At 51.2% G+C, this 17,633-nt stretch overlaps 3 protein-coding genes across 3 annotated transcripts; 1 reads left to right on the top strand and 2 right to left on the bottom strand.

Moving 5' to 3' along the window:
* Positions 1 to 200: 200 nt before the first annotated feature.
* J4E78_007344 (uncharacterized protein) lies at positions 201 to 1,217 on the bottom strand (the record flags this gene model as incomplete). Its single annotated transcript, XM_049367951.1, has 1 exon — positions 201 to 1,217. One exon carries the CDS (start codon positions 1,215 to 1,217, stop codon positions 201 to 203), a length of 1,017 nt encoding a protein of 338 aa, XP_049220272.1.
* A 2,400-nt stretch (positions 1,218 to 3,617) lies between these two features.
* J4E78_007343 (uncharacterized protein) lies at positions 3,618 to 4,897 on the bottom strand (the record flags this gene model as incomplete). Its single annotated transcript, XM_049367950.1, has 3 exons — positions 3,618 to 4,160; positions 4,210 to 4,590; positions 4,640 to 4,897. 3 exons carry the CDS (start codon positions 4,895 to 4,897, stop codon positions 3,618 to 3,620), a joined length of 1,182 nt encoding a protein of 393 aa, XP_049220271.1.
* Positions 4,898 to 11,646: 6,749 nt separating this feature from the next.
* Positions 11,647 to 13,373, top strand: J4E78_007342 (uncharacterized protein; the record flags this gene model as incomplete). Its single annotated transcript, XM_049367949.1, has 3 exons — positions 11,647 to 12,212; positions 12,259 to 12,594; positions 12,644 to 13,373. 3 exons carry the CDS (start codon positions 11,647 to 11,649, stop codon positions 13,371 to 13,373), a joined length of 1,632 nt encoding a protein of 543 aa, XP_049220270.1.
* Between the last annotated feature and the right edge of the window lie 4,260 nt (positions 13,374 to 17,633).

Raw genomic sequence — 17,633 nt, 5'->3', positions numbered from 1 at the left:
GATAGTCGAAGGTCGTGCTTCCTGCTGTGGCGATTCATTTCATCAATGAACATCTTTCGAGTTGATTGAGAGACAAGCTTCAATTCCCTAACAGCTACAGATATCAACACACCAAGTCTGGTGTTTTTGGATACGCCAGCGCAAGGTCGACTATTATAAAAGCCATACAGTCTATCGTATGTTTGCCACCTTCGGGTGCCTCACAAAGTAGCCAACCATTTCTCCAACGCCTCATTAACCTCTTTCGGCTTCTCCAACTGTACCCAATGCGACGACTCAATAGTCTCATAGGTTATATTCTTCACATCCCGCTTCATCCTCTCCGCCAACTTTGGCTGCACACTAGGCGAGCACACAGCATCGTACTTTGCATCAATGTACAGGAACGGAAACTCCAACACACCATCGTTCTTCTGGCTCTTCGCATACTCGACGTTTGCTTCGTGGTTGAAGTAGTATGCGTTCGCACCGAAGAACCCATGCTTCCTCTTACTCTTCAGCAGGCTTTCGTAAAGATGCTCATCTAACGATGTGTACGAAAGTGGGATATCTGGAAGGTTTTCCGGATGACCACCGAACCAACCTCCGTCTCTCAATACACGGCTTGTGGGTGAGGGCTGGCCCCACTTACTGTCATCGCCTTTCACATACAAGATCTTGGTGATGACATCCAAGTGGCCGTCGAACGCTTTGACGCTTTGCTCGGGTTTCACCTCGTAGTATCGCATGTACTCCCAGTTTCCCCACTCGGTCTCGCTTTCGGGATAGAGGTCGCGATTGATGGTGCTCTTGAGGTATTCGAGGCCCAGCTCCACGCTTCGGTATGGGACGCAGAGGTTTGCCATGGCAATGAAGAGTTCAGGGTAGTGTGCGGCAAGTGCGTTGGTGACGCCGCAGCCCCAGTCGTGACCGATCCATACTGCTTTCTTGATGCCTAGCTTTGAGGCGAACTCAGCGAGCTCGGGTACGAGGACTTCAAGACGGTAAGACTCCTTCTTCTTGGGTGCCGTTGAGTCGCCGTAGCCGCGCATGTCAGGTGCAATGACACGGTACTTTGATGAGGCAGCGAAATGTGCGAGCTGGTGTTTCCATGATTCTGCGATGTCGGGCCAGCCGTGGATGAAGATTAGGGGAGTGCCGTCTGCCGAGCCTCCTTCGTAGTAGTGCGTGACCTCACCATTTTGGTGGGTGATGTCGCCTGCGTTGAATGAGTCCATGGCGTGTACTGGTGCAATAATCCTAAGATGTTTGGTAGAAGATGACGTGGACTGGAGATTTTGTACACTGGTAGTGAAATGGGCATTTGAAGGTTCGTACGATACTGGCTCTTGGGGACCTCGGTAGACCCACCATGAAGTGGGTATGACGACAAATACGGATTCAGACTAGACCATAAGTTGCGGCGTGGTCAGAAATGTTGAACGCACATGTGATAGTGCTGTGTAACACCAGAAACGCGAAGTAAGCTGACTGTGGAAGCACCCTTGCATTGGACTGCATAGGATCTTTCGCGGCGCTCAACTCGGTTGACACACAGCGTCAATTCAGAGTGCCAGCAGTTGGTCGATGATTCGAAGGCCTTGAGGCCCAGTTCGAGGATAAGATAAGAGCATCAGTTGACTAGCACCGCGCGAGAACTATATGTCGATTTCCACGTCCACCAAAGAGCTTCGGACTTCGCTCCACGCTAACCTAAGAAAAATTCAAACACTGTAGAGACTACATTAACGTAGAACTACGGTAATATATAAAAGAACTCAACACTATAGAGTTAATATTAACTTAGAACTACGTTAATTTAGAATAGAACTAAATACTATAGTGCCTATATTAACGTTAAGCTATCTACTTTACATGCATTTATGTTAATGTAGTCTGCAGACCTGTTCAATTTTTCTCTTGCATGAGGTGGCTCCATCATCCAAATGCATTCCGGGGATATTGATCGAATGTGATTGGTCTGTATATTATCCTACAAGGCCACTGGCACGAGCTCAACAAGATGTATCTCGCCATGTCCAGCATCTAGAGGCTCATACTCCAGTTGGCCGAGACTTGGGACCGAACATTCCGATGAACCAGGAGGCCAACGGAGTATGGCCGAAGGTGTGAGAGCAGTAGCGTTCATCGAATGTCGATGACAGTGTCTCATACGCTTGTTCTATGATACGGTGCTAGCATCGGTCGTCGTGCGAGCTACCGGCATGGTCCGCTGTTGACAGCGCGCGCGTGCATGCTAGCAACGCTTGCAGTCTTTGTTCTACTGAATGCCCTAAGGTGCAGTGAGTATTGTATACTCGTACATACTTTATTGGCCTTTTGGGCGATATTCACCGCGCAGTCTGCTCTCGTGCGTGGGAGTTCGCAGGCGTTGTCGAAACGCTGAAGCGCGTCGGCGCGACGCGAGCTTCCTACGGCCGTAAGCCCACAACGCGAAGAAACGCGTCATACGTGGCCAAAAGCGTTGATGCTGTTCTGCGGTCGTCTCATCCTGCGTATGATCCGGCAGCTCAAATAATTTCCGCGTCGTATCGCTACTCCAGATGGTTCGCGCAGATTGGAGAGGCGGAGCGGCAGTTGGATGATGGAGTTGGTGGCGCGCCTCATCGCTCAAACCCTGGAAGCGTTCCGAGCTTCACCTTGGTCCGTGCGCCGAGGCGGCTGGCGGAAGGAAGATGGCAGCTGCAGCCTTAAGCGCAATATCTCCTAATTGGAATTGCGGGGCGAGATTGAATCTTCCGATGAACCATGCTGATCAACGTTGTGCCAATATAGCCTTGACAATGCGGGGAAGGCTTCAGCCTCTGGTACCGCATGCAGCTAGCTGTGTATGATGCGTGGTACTTGACCGAGCTATTGTTAGTCGTCCGAGGTTGCAGAGGTTAGACAAAGACGGGGGAAGTGTAGGTCTGGGAAGCTTTGTTTAGGAGTAACCATTGTTTGGTCGAAGATCGCGGTGTCTCATCGACCGATACACTGAGAGATATCCATGTGCACGTCTCTGGAGGACAGATCTTCGCAAGGCCAGGAAAGATACTTTCTTTGTTTGCTCAGACGGTACCGCTAGACCCTGCATGAGCCCAGCTACCTATGCAAGACGATGCAGGGCATGTGGACGCAGCACCGTTATGCTAACGCGCAAGGCGACGCCTCTCAAAGCCACCTACGACGCCGCGGGGTCAACAGTCTTCCGCAGAAACAATGCATGACCCATCGTGACACACGGGCGTCTGGTACAGTCGTGATGATGAGGCTTAGCGTGAGCCACCCCCACAAGATCATTAGTGACGGTATCACAAAGGCCGTTTTCGTGATGTCAATCTCCGCATCCAAATGCCGTAGTGAGGAGACGGCATTCTGTATTCCCATCGTTGACCAGCCATCGAAATTATGGGGCAACATATCAGCAATCGGTGCGAACACACAGCACTGGGTGCGTTTTGGATGAGTAACTTCATAGAATGTATCTCCATTGGTGCTATCGACTACCAAGAGACAACTACCGCGATCATGACTTCATAAGAAAAGAAGGAAGGGAATCTTCGACTTCTGTCAATGCAAAACTAGGCAAAACTGGTGCAACATGCTGATAAAGCGCCGCCAAGAAGAAGAAATGCTTAACCGCTGGGGTTGCCGTTGAAGGCAAGGTTGTTGACCGTGCCGGAAGGAACACCGGAGATCTTGTTCTTCAGCGACAGGGTGGTGAGGCGGCTGGAGAGTGCGGCAGGAGTCTTCTTGCCCTCGAAGCCGAGAATGTAGGCGGCGAGACCAGCAACGTGAGGAGTAGCCATGGAAGTACCGGAGATGGAGTTGGTGCCACCGTTGTTCCAGGTGGAGAGAATGGAGACACCAGGAGCAAGGATGTCAACGACGGAACCGTAGTTGGAGAAAGAAGCGAGGCGGTCAGAGCTGTCGGTGGCACCGACGGTGTAGACAGTAGGCTCGGATGCAGGCGAGGAGTTGCGAGCATCGGCACCATCGTTACCGGCAGCGACGGCCATGAAGACACCAGCGCTGACTGCGTTGGCAGCGGCAGCGTTGACGGCAGTGGAGCGAGATCCACCCAGAGACATGTTGGCAACAGCACCGTTGGGGCAGCTGCGGGTTTTGGCGTCGTTGGCGACAAAGTTGATACCGGCAATGACACCAGAGTTGGAGCCCTGTAGATCATTAGCAAGCTGTTCAGCTTAAGACGCATTGTCAACCTACCGAACCACTGGCATCGAGGACCTTGACAGCGTAAAGCTTGGTCTTCTTGGCCACACCGTAGGTCTTGGATCCGATCGTACCAGCGCAGTGGGTACCGTGACCATTTCCGTCCGAGTTCTGACCATCACCAGCATAGTTGGCGAGGAAGGTAGCACGGCCCTCAAACTCGGGGTGGGCAGTGTAGATGCCAGTGTCAATGACATAGGCGCAAGTACCAGCACCAGCAGTGGTGTCGTAGATGTAAGAGCTGGTACCAGGCTGCTGGTGGGAGATACGAGCAAGGCCCCATGTGGAAGAAGACTGAGTTGTGTACGCCTTCTTCTCGAGGTGCGACTCGCCAAGGTTAGCCTTGACGATAGCATCTTGCTCAATGTAGTCGACCTGGACCATGTTAGTACTGCATACGATTCTCTGGGGCTGTATAGCTTACACCTGGAAGGTTGCGGAGCAGCTCGACAATGTCGTCGGCCATATCAGCAGAGAAACCGCCAAATCCAGCGAACTTGTAGACGTGGGCAGGGTCCTTCTTGAGAACCTTCAAGGCGACGTCAATGAGGTTCTGAAGGTTCTCGTTCTTCATCTTGACGATCCATCTTCCGGGAATAGGAGCGCCAGCACGGGGAACAATGACCGGGGCAGGAAGGGCAAGAGCCACAGGCAAAAGTGCGAGAAGAAGTGAGAGCTTCATGTTGGCAGATTGATCGAAGATGGAAGTCTTTAGAGCGAGAGACAATGAAGACTGCTGATGAGGGCTGAGTGTTGCTGTGCTCGTGGCCTGATGCTGTAGGAGGGCGTCCGGTACCTCTTATATAGAGGTGCTTGATAATCTGGTGTTGAGACGAGATGGCAGGAGGCAAATGCACCTTCCAATAAGGACTAGCAGCCACCGACAAGGCGGTCTCGTGGCATGCCGACGTACCTGAACCACAGCACAAGGTGTGTTAGTCGCTAGAACGGCTTAAGATGGCGTCTGAACCACTCCGATACCTAGTTGGGTAGGTGCTACAGTGTGTTCGGGCACTACTTGCTCTCAGCCCACCTTAGCAGCGGTAATAGAACGGGCGAAAAGTCTTAGAGAAGGAGGAGGATGTTGCGCGTAGCAGGTCAGACGCGCAGGTCTTGGCAGAATGCACTATAGATTGGCATGCTTACTAGTTTAGGGATGTGAATAACGTCGCGTAGAGATTCAACGTAGAAACCGGTGCGTTGACGCGATTGGATGGGACAGATCGATCTGCAGCCATCCTGATAACGGCGTAGAGGTGATGAGTGGATCATTACTAGGTCGGCTGTCAAATGAAGCTGTTTCATGCAGGATTATCGCCTGGGGTCCATGGAGAGTGTCCTGTCGCCTTTGTCTGTTGGTCATGGTTGCACGAGGCAAATTCTACTCGGGCATGGCACGCTTGCCAACCCGGATCGAGTGAACCAACATGATGTGTTCCTTTTGCATCCCTGACGGTAACTCCCAAGGGCACGGCACGAGCCGCTACTGGCTGAAGGGTAGTCCGTATGTCAAAGTACCGAGGCAATCGTCGGAGATACTGCGCGAGACTGATGTGCAGATGATTTCGAACCAAGAACAAGGTTTACATACACCGTCACTGTGTAATGAATGACGTGACAAGAGAACCTGGCTCTAGTAATTGTTAGATGGCAATTGCATACACGTTACCTTGAGTCTTACATCCCTTACATATCTGCATGGATGTCCAATCTCGCTAGATGAGATGACCATAGGGATTTGCTCCAATCACAATAGGGTCGCGTTCTCAACTGGTCGCTGCACCGATCCCGTTTCAGGCGGCTTGGAGACATGATTTGGTTAAGAGCCAATCAGATATTGCAGTCCGACTTTATCTGGCGGGCTTGGCGAGACCGGCTATGCTGTCGTAGCGCTGTTCGGCAGCGCCGCAGCGTGCCATCATGCTTTTTCGTAACCCTCGAATGGCCGGCTGTATTGAACATGCAATATTCGAGTGTTGTCATCCGACGCAGCTGCAGCGCCATCCGCTGACACCCCAAGACCCGCTAGCATTAAGCTTAAAAGCACGTAGGCGTTGAAACCACCTCCTTCTTTGGGATTTAGCATGATGCAGATCAATATAGTTAACCTGGCCATTAGCCACACCTCAGATAAGGCAGCAGCAAGAGAAGGATACGGGCGAATCGCGACCGCGATCTTTGGGGTAGCGCTCTTGCCAGCGCGGAATGACATGATCGCCTTGAAAGGTTCTCGTCCGGTCACGTACAGCCCTTGTTCCAGTAGCCCAGGCACACGACTGGCGGGGACAGGAGATCTAGAAGTGCAGTAAGCCCGCGGACAGGAGGAAAGTGCAGCGGAAAGGCGCACTTCCTACTTCCAAGCCTTTCGAGGCGACTGCGGGCTCTGTTGGAATGGCGTCTTGCCGCTGGGTCGATCACGACCCCCGCCGGCAGATGTGAGCATGGCAGAATGTCTCCTGCCTGTTGCGTGATGTACTCCGCCCACTAAGGTGACCTACGACCCGTCTTCAAGTGTAGTTGGCGAAGCTGTGAAGGCGAAAGGGTGTGGCGTGGTGTTTTGGCGTGGTTCTTCAGGACCCGCTCCCATCTCAGGTCCGGGTGTTGGCCGGTGCCGAGATCCCGCCATGGGCACGTGCGCAGCGCACGAGCCAGGCCGGCATCGCTCACGATATCTCGGTATTCTCCTGTCACGACATCACCAGCCGGTGTCAACAAGTCCCTAGGCAAAACCTTCTTACGTTTTCCATCTCCACTTGGGTAACTCGCAAAGATCGTCGTTTGAGATCCCGCTATATTCCCGTCGCAACAAGTGACAGCTGTCTGTCCCAACGTCTAGGTCGAAAGATCGACCCTCGTGGCATGTCACTACGGACAAGAACGGGTCATCACATGACTGTTGTGGCAGCAAATGCGCGTGATCTATTGGGAGCTTGATGCACTTGGAGACAACAGCTCGCCGATATGGCCGGCAGGTGAAAACGGATGATACCTCATATCAAGCGTGTATTAGGCGTTTGCTAACCCGAAAGAATCGTTTGAGTCGATAGCTCGCAAGAACCGGAAGAGGTGGATGCCCACGACACACCTAGAATTCATCGTCTCAAACACAAGCATTCCATACGCACTGATATCCCAAGAGAGTCAACTTGTCATCCCTTCCATACCACGCTAGACACTTCCGTACGTAGCGCCAGCAGCATGATCTCCCATGATCTCCTCGTATCTCAGACCCTGCGACGATCTTCACGCGACGGTTAAGGACCTTCCCTGAGCGTCAATCTTCCGCCCGTGCCAAGAAAACGCAATCGCAACCAGCGCTTACGTCGGGCCATGACCCCACACCCCTCCGCCATGGGCTGGCTGCATGGTAGAGTTAGCTGCATGTAGGGAGGGATGATGGCTTGCCTTAGCTTACATGTTCTACATACAGGCTACCCTTTGGCCGTGGGTCTGTTGTCGCCCAACCATCATGCAGGTACACTTACTGGTATCGTGGACTTTGGTGTTGATCGATTATGCAGTCGGATGCAGTACCCATGGCGCGAGTTCTATGGCTTACGGGACGAAGTGACCTTCCTCTTCGGTCTCTACACCAACTTTGACTGTCACAGTAACTTGATGCGACCGACATTCGAATGGCGCTATATACGCCATGGTTGACGAGTCGACGTTCACATGGACAATTCGAGTTTTCGCAAGTAGACCCCCAAAGAGAAGGTCAATCGAGCTGTTCAAGACGCACAGCCCGACAACAAAGTGCGAGTCCACGGGATGATTGAGACGTGTTGGTAACACCGAGTCCTGCCGCAGCATACTGTATCTAGCAACGGCCCGTCCCCTGTCCTTCAAATTCGAGCCGAAGGATTCTGCTTGCATGGATAGATCATGGTAGCTATCTCGCAGAACCTATGCACCACCCCATCTGGTCTTCCAACGCCGCAGTATCCTGCGAAACGATATTCCTGATGATGGAGCCGCCAGCCACCGCGTTCCCTCCCGTCAGGAACCGGAGTCAACGTTCGGCTTCGTCCTCAGTGGATCCAATACATGTACCAAACGGACATGTACGGACGTTGAACCCCAGAATGAACAGGGCTAACCCGAAAGGCGTTGTAGTATCGATCATGTCCTCCTGCTGTTGCTCACTCATCAGAATTGGACAGAGATAGAGGATATCATGCGCACTTCAGCTGCGCTCCAAGGCTACTTGAGCGCTCCCTTGTCACCACGCATCTAGAAACCGTACAGCATCAGCACCGCCGCGTAGATCAAAGCCCATCACTTTCCTGCTCCTCATCGCCAATCCCTCTCCATCCTCCTACCCCTTCAACTCCCCCAATACCAACCATCCCGCCCGCCCCGGAAAGCACCTCCGTACCGCATCCTGCACCATGCACGCACGGGTGTGAGCAGATACAACGCCACCAACACAGGCACATCTCCGCAATCCTACCAACGGCTCGGCCCTTTTCTGGAAAGGCGCACAGAAGGACCAGATCCACATGCCCTGTGGAGATTTGCGATAAGGCATCATGCGGAATAAGCCTTGGTAGGTGTAGGACAAGCCTCATTAAGAAGGCGGGTGGGTGTCTTGGCGCGGGTTGGCGACCTTCCGCTCTGGGAATGTAGGGCCGGTTGGAGGGGTGGTAGGTGCGTGTCTGGAGGGGATGGTGATGGCATGCTCAGGTGGGAGTTGAGATGGCGAAGTGCTGTGAGATATCTATGCGACGTTTGGTAGTTATGCGCTACGTGTTTGCGATGCAACGTAAGTGTACTGCTCACTCGGTAATGGCTACGTTCGAATCGACGGAAGCCATGCAGAGTGGTATCATATCAGCTCGATCGTAGTTTCTTGCGCGTTGTGGTATCCGTCAAGTACGCTTTGCAGTATTCGCTTATCCTCCTCAAAATCACTAATATCGCGGAAGAGACGATGGGCGGAATTAGCGGCCATGCATTCAAAATAGCCCAGTCGTTCGTAGCTGCCAGTTTTGACTTGACTTGGCAGGACTAATATGCCTTGTAGACTGCCTTCTCTCCCGTGTGCGAAGTGACGAAGAATCACCAGAGTGACTTCGTTGCCCAAATTCTTCGCGTTTGTGATGGTACAGTCATCGAGAACCACGGTACCTTTATATGGCGTCCATGCCCCGATACCCGAATCCGGTGGATGTATCGGAATCAGGCGACATGTCAATGTTAAAGAGGCGTTGACAAGCTGCCCAGAAGGCTTCTGATCCACGGCGAGGTTTTCTATTGCCGCCATCTCATGGACAAAATCCAACCAAGAGTCATTCTCCCACCACAATTTACGGCCTTCAATTGTGCGATTGATGCTTGCCCAACTCCATGTAGGTGCGCGCCATGTAGAAGGCCTTGGAGGTTCATCAATCGAATGCACCCATTCATTGGTACATCGTTCCCAGCATAGCTCTTCGATCAGCCGGCCTCGCCATAAACCAGCAACTAGGGTGTCGCTTGTGACTTCAGCAACGGCCTTCGCAATGCCATTCAGAGCAACGAATATATCTTCTTCCTTTGTTAAGCTGAGGCCGGAATATGAGGTCCTGAAGTGACACCAGTCTTTGTGGATGTATGACAAGACCTTGAGCCTGTCGACACTGGTCGGACTCCCGGACACGATGGCCAGTCGATTTTTGTAGTCACAGATGTTCGATTTTAAGGTATGTACTGCGGTATTTCCATACCATATTGTCGCTATTTCGATACGGCTACCGTCAGGGTCTTGTTCGCTCGTAAAAGATTCGCGACATTCCCAGAAAAGTAGTTCTTGTGTGAAGTGAACGGTTCCAGTACTCAAATATCGTTCTTGCGCAACCCAGGCTCTTTGGTTCAAAGGTGCATTATCGATAGCCATGGCAGAAGTCACAATTGGGCTGCCAATGACGTATGCTAGCAAGGGCTCGTTTGCCTTTCGCCCAAGTATTCGAGCTTTACTCGTAAAAACCCGTATTGGCAATTGCTCATGTGGATCCCGATTGAAGAAGAGACCGACATCAGCATCTTTGGCAGCCGTAGCTGCGATGCAGCAAATCGCTTGGCTGTAGACATCTTGCATACAGGCAGCTTCTCTTTGCCAATCTCGAGCATCATCTTGGACGATGCACCTATAGCAAGTAAGCGGAAAGCAGAGATACCTTGACTAAATACGACATACAATGAATCAATCCAAAGATACCGAATCCGCATCTTTCGTGTTACATGGATGGCATCTTGGAATGTCTTGGGCAGATCCATCAATGTGATACCTGCTTTAAGACGTGCTGCAGTATTTCGTGTCAGTTGAAGAGGCCGAGACTTACCCCAGCAATGCGACAGCGCGATGTAGGGTGGTTGTCCAGCACACTCGTCAGCCTCCACAAGACAAATCGTTGGATCCCCAGTGTGGCCAACATCGATCAATCTTGTGGGCAAAAACCTGGTCGTGTCTTGTCTGCTTTGCTGCATTATTTGACATTCAGTGTGCGTATCTCGGCATCGTTCCAACTGGGACAATACAAAATCGATGCAATCATCGCTGCCTGTATGATTGGCAGCAAGACTTCTATCCGCCACTGCAACACCAGAGAGAGTCAGAAGGAAGTAAGGAGGTTGTTCGCTTGTTGCCCTGGGCGTCAACGTAATCTGGATTGTAACATCAGAGCACGTGAAGCAAAGGTCCAGTTCTTTTTCTACGGTATCGTCTTCTGCGTGTGATGAGATTAAGTGGTACATGGTCGGTGCCACTTCGAATGTATTCTCTGATTCGTGGCCTGTGACGGGTTAGCCATTTACACACATCAAGTAAAATGGGGTCGACAATACGCGTCAGGTAACTGAAATCGCTTTGTAGACGTCTACATATACTACAAGGCAATGCGAGAGCTTGCCGAAAAGACTCGGCCGTTGTGTGATGAGCGAATTTTAGATATTCTTCCTCCCAGCCCAATAAAGGATTTTCCCCGCTGAGAAATCTTTGGCATGGACCACAAAGTAGCTCGTCTGACATCGTGGTCGGTTCATTGGTTTCGAAAAGGTTATGAGTTGCTCATGAATGGTGATATGATAGAGGTGATGAGAAGACACCAGGCTGAGGTTAGTGCAGGTGCGCAGCAAGTCAGCCTGACAAGTTGAGGTGCGGGGTCGGCTGCTGCTGCCTTGAGAGTGATGCTACCATTGTACTGGCCAGCATGCGAGAATTGCGCTCCCATGTTTGGCCCGGAGACGAGTATGGCAAGTAGCTGAAATACCATGAGCCATGTCGGTGGTGTTGAGGCAGCGCGTCCCCAGAAATTAACGGGCCCACTTCCCCTAGCCTAGGCCAGGGTCCAGCGTCGCCCGGCCTTCGTACCTGCCTGTGCTCAACTTTTACCAATTGCACACCCTCAGCATGCTGATGCTCCCTTCTCTCTCCGCAATGAAGCGGACACGATGAACTCGTCACGCGCATTCACTCGGACGACCCAGAACACCTTCCGCAAGCCCCTCGACTTCCTCAGCAATCTGTCGCGGGGGCCCGTACAGCTGCCAAAGGACAGAAAGAGAAAGGACAGCAACGTACACCGCCGGAACAACAGCGCGAGCTCAATCGACGATACCGATCACTCCGACGTCGAGTTCTACGCGCAAATGGAGACGTCACGGCGGAGTCATTCGACGCAGAACTCGCTGTCGGAGCTGCAGCCCGCGGTGCCATTGATCGATATTGGCAGTCGCAGCACCAGTCCGTATCCGCGCAATCGAAGCGCCGCACAGAGCGAAGACGAAGACGACGAATACGAACCAGCGAGCAGTATACGGCCGTTGGTCAGTCATGACGTAGGACGAGGAAGCCATGCCTTTCGCAGCTTCTGGCAGCAAGGCGGGCCTGGGGCTTTCTTTTTCGGCACATGGAGGGGCTGGCAGGCCTGGGTGGGATTGCTGGTCTTCTGGGTCGGCGGGTGTAGTTTTGGGCTACTGCTGATGAACCGCTTCATCATGCTGACGGGCGTCTACAAGTGAGGACACGTCAAACGCGTATTGGGTGTATACTAACAACACCAGATTCCCGTTTCCCCTCACTCAATCCTACGCCCAACTCATCATCACGCACATCCTCCTCATACTCGTATCGAGCCTCCTACGCTTCTCCAGTAATCCGCTGCATTTCATAGGCTTCGGTGCCGCCGTGCCGCCCTCGCAACCCGCCGCGCCTCAGGGAGGAGCCTTTAGAGGCAACAAGAAGCCTGGAATATACGCATTTGCGCGATGGTTATCGAATGGATCTGGTGGAATCGCTGGCGGAGGCCTGTTTGAGTTCGATTTCCAAATCGCGAAACAGGTGCTTCCACTTGCGGTAGTCTTCATCGTGAAGGTGCTGCTTAGCAACTTCTCGTTCGCGTAGGACACCCATCATATCCCTATATTCTTCAGTACTAACATGCAGTAGTTACGCACCTCTTCCCGTCTACCAACTCGCACGCATCGGCATAACCCCGCTCGCCATCATCTTCGCCTGCGTCCTGCAGAAGGAGAACGTCAATGGCAGCACCCTCTCCTCCGCCCTCGTCGCAACCCTCAACCTCTTCTTCGCCTCATACCGCTCCAATGTCCGCGTCACTTGGGAGTCTGTCGTCGCCGGCGTCTTCTCCTCCATCTTCGTCGCGCTATATCCGATCCTCCTGCTCCGCACATACCGCAAGATCGTCGCTGGCCTCGTCCCCGCTGGCGATGTGCTCACCGGATACCCCAGCGGCTCGGAAGAACCCGGCAACAGAGAGGAGACTCGCGCTTTCTACCGCACGCTACACTACACGTCCCTCGTGTCGCTCATGCTCCTCACACCGATCGTGATCCTCTCCGGTGAGGTCCCACATATATACCACAATATACCGTTCCTCGATGTACCCTTCTTCTGGGCCATGATGCTCTTTGGTGGTATGGGCTCATGGGCTGTCTTCTCGGGTACTTTGCTGCTTGTCAAGGCGACGTCTCCGTTGACGGCGACCTTTGTCGCGGTTCCGCGAAGCGCATTCCAGCTTGTTGCCATCACACTGTTCAAGGGTCCGGCGCAGACCTGGATCGGCGTAATACTTTGCTGGATCAGCAGTCTGTGGTTCCTCGTCGCGAGACGCGATGAAGGGAGGAGTAGAGATCGGTTGAGACTGGAAGGCAGGTAGCAGGCGTGGTGACGTTTTGGCACATTCACTTCGCCATCTCGTCATATGATCTCTGTCTTCATTCGAAGTTTGTTAATCCAGTTTACCTTGCATAGCGTAGCATCTGATACCAATACTTATCACAATCTTGACAAGGATTTCTTTACCTTACTGATAACCAAGAGCTGATATTACCGGCTTGCTCATTGTGGAAATCCGCGATCTCAAAAGCGTCGCTATGTGTTGTTCCAGTAGCGACACCGCTCAGCCGTTCCAAAAGATACCCCACTTCGCCATGAGATATATTTCATTGCTCCAGATTCGGTTCGCGTTGGTACCACATGTTTTCCACGCAGAGCACTATATAAACCTATCCTCTGCCGGCTTTCCCCCTTCCTTCTCATCATAAACCCACCTCTTCTCTTTCTCAAAAAGCGTTCAAAGAACAGCTCATGGCATCGAGACCTTTTCTGAACAGATACATGTCTTCTTCCGCCTTCTTCCAAAATAAACACTCCAAAAGCGCTCACGATATGCTTCATGGTAACCAAACGCTCAGCATTCGAATATAAAAGCACCGAGCACAACTCCATGCCTTCGTTCATCCACGTCAAACTCGAAATCTGCGACTCAAAAAGATGTCGACGAGTGCATCATGGCACCGAATTGCTTATCAACCACTCGCATGATATGAGCCGCGCATGTGGTTCCTCTTCTTCCGCATCGTCTTCTGCTGGAATATCAAAAAGACGCAAGATTTTTTGAATGTTCTGGTGGTCTGCTTCGAGTTCAAAACTTCTCGAGGAAAAGAGTTATGTGTTCCGCTCTTCCTTTCTTTCTTAGACGAGCCAGGCACTTTCGAAAGGTAGCCAGACAACGAAAAAAAGGAGATGAAACACAAATGATCGACCCAAATCAAACGATGCACCTCTCGATGAGATTTGCGCCGCCCTCCGCAAGTGGAGATTTTCAAAAACGTTGCAGGACTGCGTTATGTCTGGTGTGGCGACCAAAAGACAGCCGAGAGGAACTTCATGTATTCGTCGGCGCCTTTTTCTGAACGTGGTAAAGGCAGCTGCATCACTTCCAAAACATGATCACCAGTACCCAATGTGCGGTCGTGCCGTCGGCGCGGGTATATAAACCTCTGTCCTCACTGTTGCTCAGCCTTTCTTATACAACGCCCGCGGGTTTGGTTGTCCAAAATGAGTAGGCGGAAATGACATGGAGACTAGCAAAAAGAAGAAGAAAAACTGATGTCTTTTCGTGTGCGCCGCTGCCACAGCCTTCCATCAAAGCTCTCATTCACAACTCGAATACCGATAATTGCCAAAAAGCCAAGTACAAACACCTTATGTTTCTGAGCCTTTCTTCGACTCCAAAAAGGCCGAGATAAATCGTATGTGCTTCGCTCGTTGCGAATCGTCAGCAGACTTTTCGCCGTCCAGAAACCAAGACAGCCGCGCCAAACTCCATCAGGCGTTGCACTACTCTTTTTGGAACGAGTCGAAAAATCATGTCCATAAGGTCACCCTCTTTTGGTGATTCCCTCGCAGGGGTGAAGTATAGAAAGTCAACTTCTGGGGGTCACAAGAAGTAACTTTATACCATGACGCCCTCTACCGAGCACACAGACCATGCATTCGTTAACATTCGCTTTCGATTTCTCTCCTACTCCCATGCATACGTGTGGTATGGCATTTGCATCCTGCCATCATAATTCTGAGAACAGCGCGCTTTCCAAACACTCAAACATACATCGGTGACTCTTCAATTTTGGGTAGTACGCGCAAAATCCAACGGACGACGACATCGCAGAGCGTCATGGCCTTTTTGATTCCGTCAACGAGTGAAGGAGACTTGGTGGAAACACGGAATGGTGTGGAAGGAAGCGGAGGCAGAACTCTCCATGAATCGGAAATACTTGTTTTTTTTGGAAGGAGGAGCGAACATGGCTCAAGTGGCTCGGAATTTTGGAAGTACAGAAGCTATTCTGTGGTGAAGGAACAAGCAACTGTTGGTTACAGAAGACTTATATAGACATTCCCGGCCTGCACGACCGGGTGCTAGGACAGTGCACGTGTACTGCAGTGTTGGCAGCTTCAAGGTTGCATTGAACCGTATCAGAGAAATCGTGGTACATTTGCCTTCGTGCGGCCCTTCGACACATCGCGCGATGCTGTCCAATTTCGTAGCAAGCTCTCCACACGCCCAGAAAACATACATGTAGTGATTTGTACTTTTTGGACTCATCACCTTGTCGTCAGGTGCTTTTCGAGATCAGGGTACGAGGGAGAGAGAAGGCGGCAGAAACATGCCACAGGATAACGCTGCTTTTTGGAAATTTGGAAGGAGAAGTCATACGATGCTCCAGTCCAGGTTTTGGAAGACAAGGAGCCGTGATATAGAAGGAGAAGGGAAGGATTTGCGCGGCTTTTATACGCAACTGGGCAAGAAGAGAGGTCATTTTATCGTGCATGGTTACGTTTTTAGTTGACAAGACATGCATCTGCTGAATGTGAGAGAAGCAGGTATCTTGCATCTGGTTGTGTATGCTTCGTATAATGATTAACAAAACCAGTGTATTATACTTGCGATTTCTCTCATTCGTGAGAGTATCTTTTCGTCAAGGTCGTCGATGTTGCGGAAGTCACAAAACCAGTGCCAGAGGAAAGGACCACATTACCGAAGAGACTACAGTTTTCGGTAGAAGTGCTCACGCCATGGGAATACGTCCAGGTGTCTTGTAGCAAGCCCCAGCAGTTGAACAGCAGACTCAGAGACGAACATGCAGCCTTTGAAGGTTGGCTTTCGCTTTTTGGAAGAAAGAAGACCACCATGAAGACGGAATCGGGTACTTTTGAGCAACTCTTCAACGAGGGTAGGGATAAGATACCAAGTACCACAAGCCTGAAAGAGCTTTTTACACCTTCCACAAACCCACAAACTCCATGTCGCCATCGTCGCAGTACTTTTGCGCAACATAGCGTGAAGGTTTGTATGTTTTAAGAGGCAGAAAGCCCCACATGCTTTCTGAACAAAGCCTTTTTGGAAAGAAGGAGGAGCAGACAGCAAAGTCATCGATTCATTCTACTCATATTTTGGTTTTTGGTATGAGGAAGTGTGGTGTAGGAGATCAGGTCTTAGAAAGAAGAAGGGTGCTTTTATATCCCTCTTACGCTCCATCGAACTGGACATGTAGGGCTGAGTTCTGTGCTTGTCTTCGACATGTGCCGTGCAATGAAAGTTTTGAAGAAGCAGAGACCGCCACATAACTCGGTTTTGTACTCATTTTGGAAGGGCAGAGCGCAAATTCATGGACCATGAAGTCAACAATTTACGCAATGCGGAGTGTGGTGTAGGAGATCAGGTCTCAGAAGCAAGAAGGTTGCATTCATACCCTCCTCAATCTCTCGCAATCTCCATGCTGCTGCTTTCCACGTCTTTTTGCGCAATGTACTCATGCTAGTACCTGTTTTGAGAAGTAGAGACCACTCCATATCTCTGGTATTTCATACTTTTGGAATAAAGAAAGAGCGGAGCACGAGACCATGCAGTTCTGGTTAAATGCTTTTTTAGATACCGAGAACGCAGAGTGTGGTGTAGATAATCAGGTCTCAATGAGGAGGAACAGATCATTTATACCCTGCCCACGCTCCAACGATCATAGCTTCTGCTATGGTATTATTCTGCTTGTCATCAGAAGTCGAGATAGAGTTTTTTCGAGAAGCAGAGACCGCCACATCCAGTTTCTTGCGCGTAGTTTGGAAGGACAGAGGACCAGGTCATATGAAGTTCCACCGTCGATTTAGATTTCGGACGCGCAAAGTGTGGTGTAAAAGAACAACTCTCGGGAAGAAGACAGGACCTTTTATACGCGCCCCCAATCACTAGAGCGCATTGGACGTCGGCAAGATCTTTTCTGCACCACATGTTCCCTTCAGCATGTAATTTTGAAGAGGCCAGAGACCGCCGCATGAGACTACTTTACACAGGTTTTAAAAGAAAGAGCAGAGCAGACAGCAAGGCCATCGACAGAGCGTGAAGCCATTTTGGTTTTTGAAAAAGCGGAGTGTGGTGTAGAAGATCATATCCCAGAAACACAGGTAGTTGTTTTACACCTCGTCGGGCGCCGCAGAGGTTTCTCTCTCGTCCATAATCGCAGTTTGAGAGTTTTCAGAGAAGGCAAAGGCCAGAGGAGAGTCCATCAAAGCGTATAACTGCTTTTGTGTGGAGGGAAGGACTCAGCCATGAACGGCAGTGATGGCTTTTTGGATTTTG

The sequence above is a fragment of the Alternaria triticimaculans genome, assembly GCF_023758025.1.
Source record: "Alternaria triticimaculans strain BMP 0046 chromosome Unknown scaffold_11, whole genome shotgun sequence".
Lineage (NCBI taxonomy): Eukaryota > Fungi > Ascomycota > Dothideomycetes > Pleosporales > Pleosporaceae > Alternaria > Alternaria triticimaculans.
Note: the sequence above shows the minus strand (reverse complement) of the source record. Positions and strands in the feature narration are given on the sequence as shown.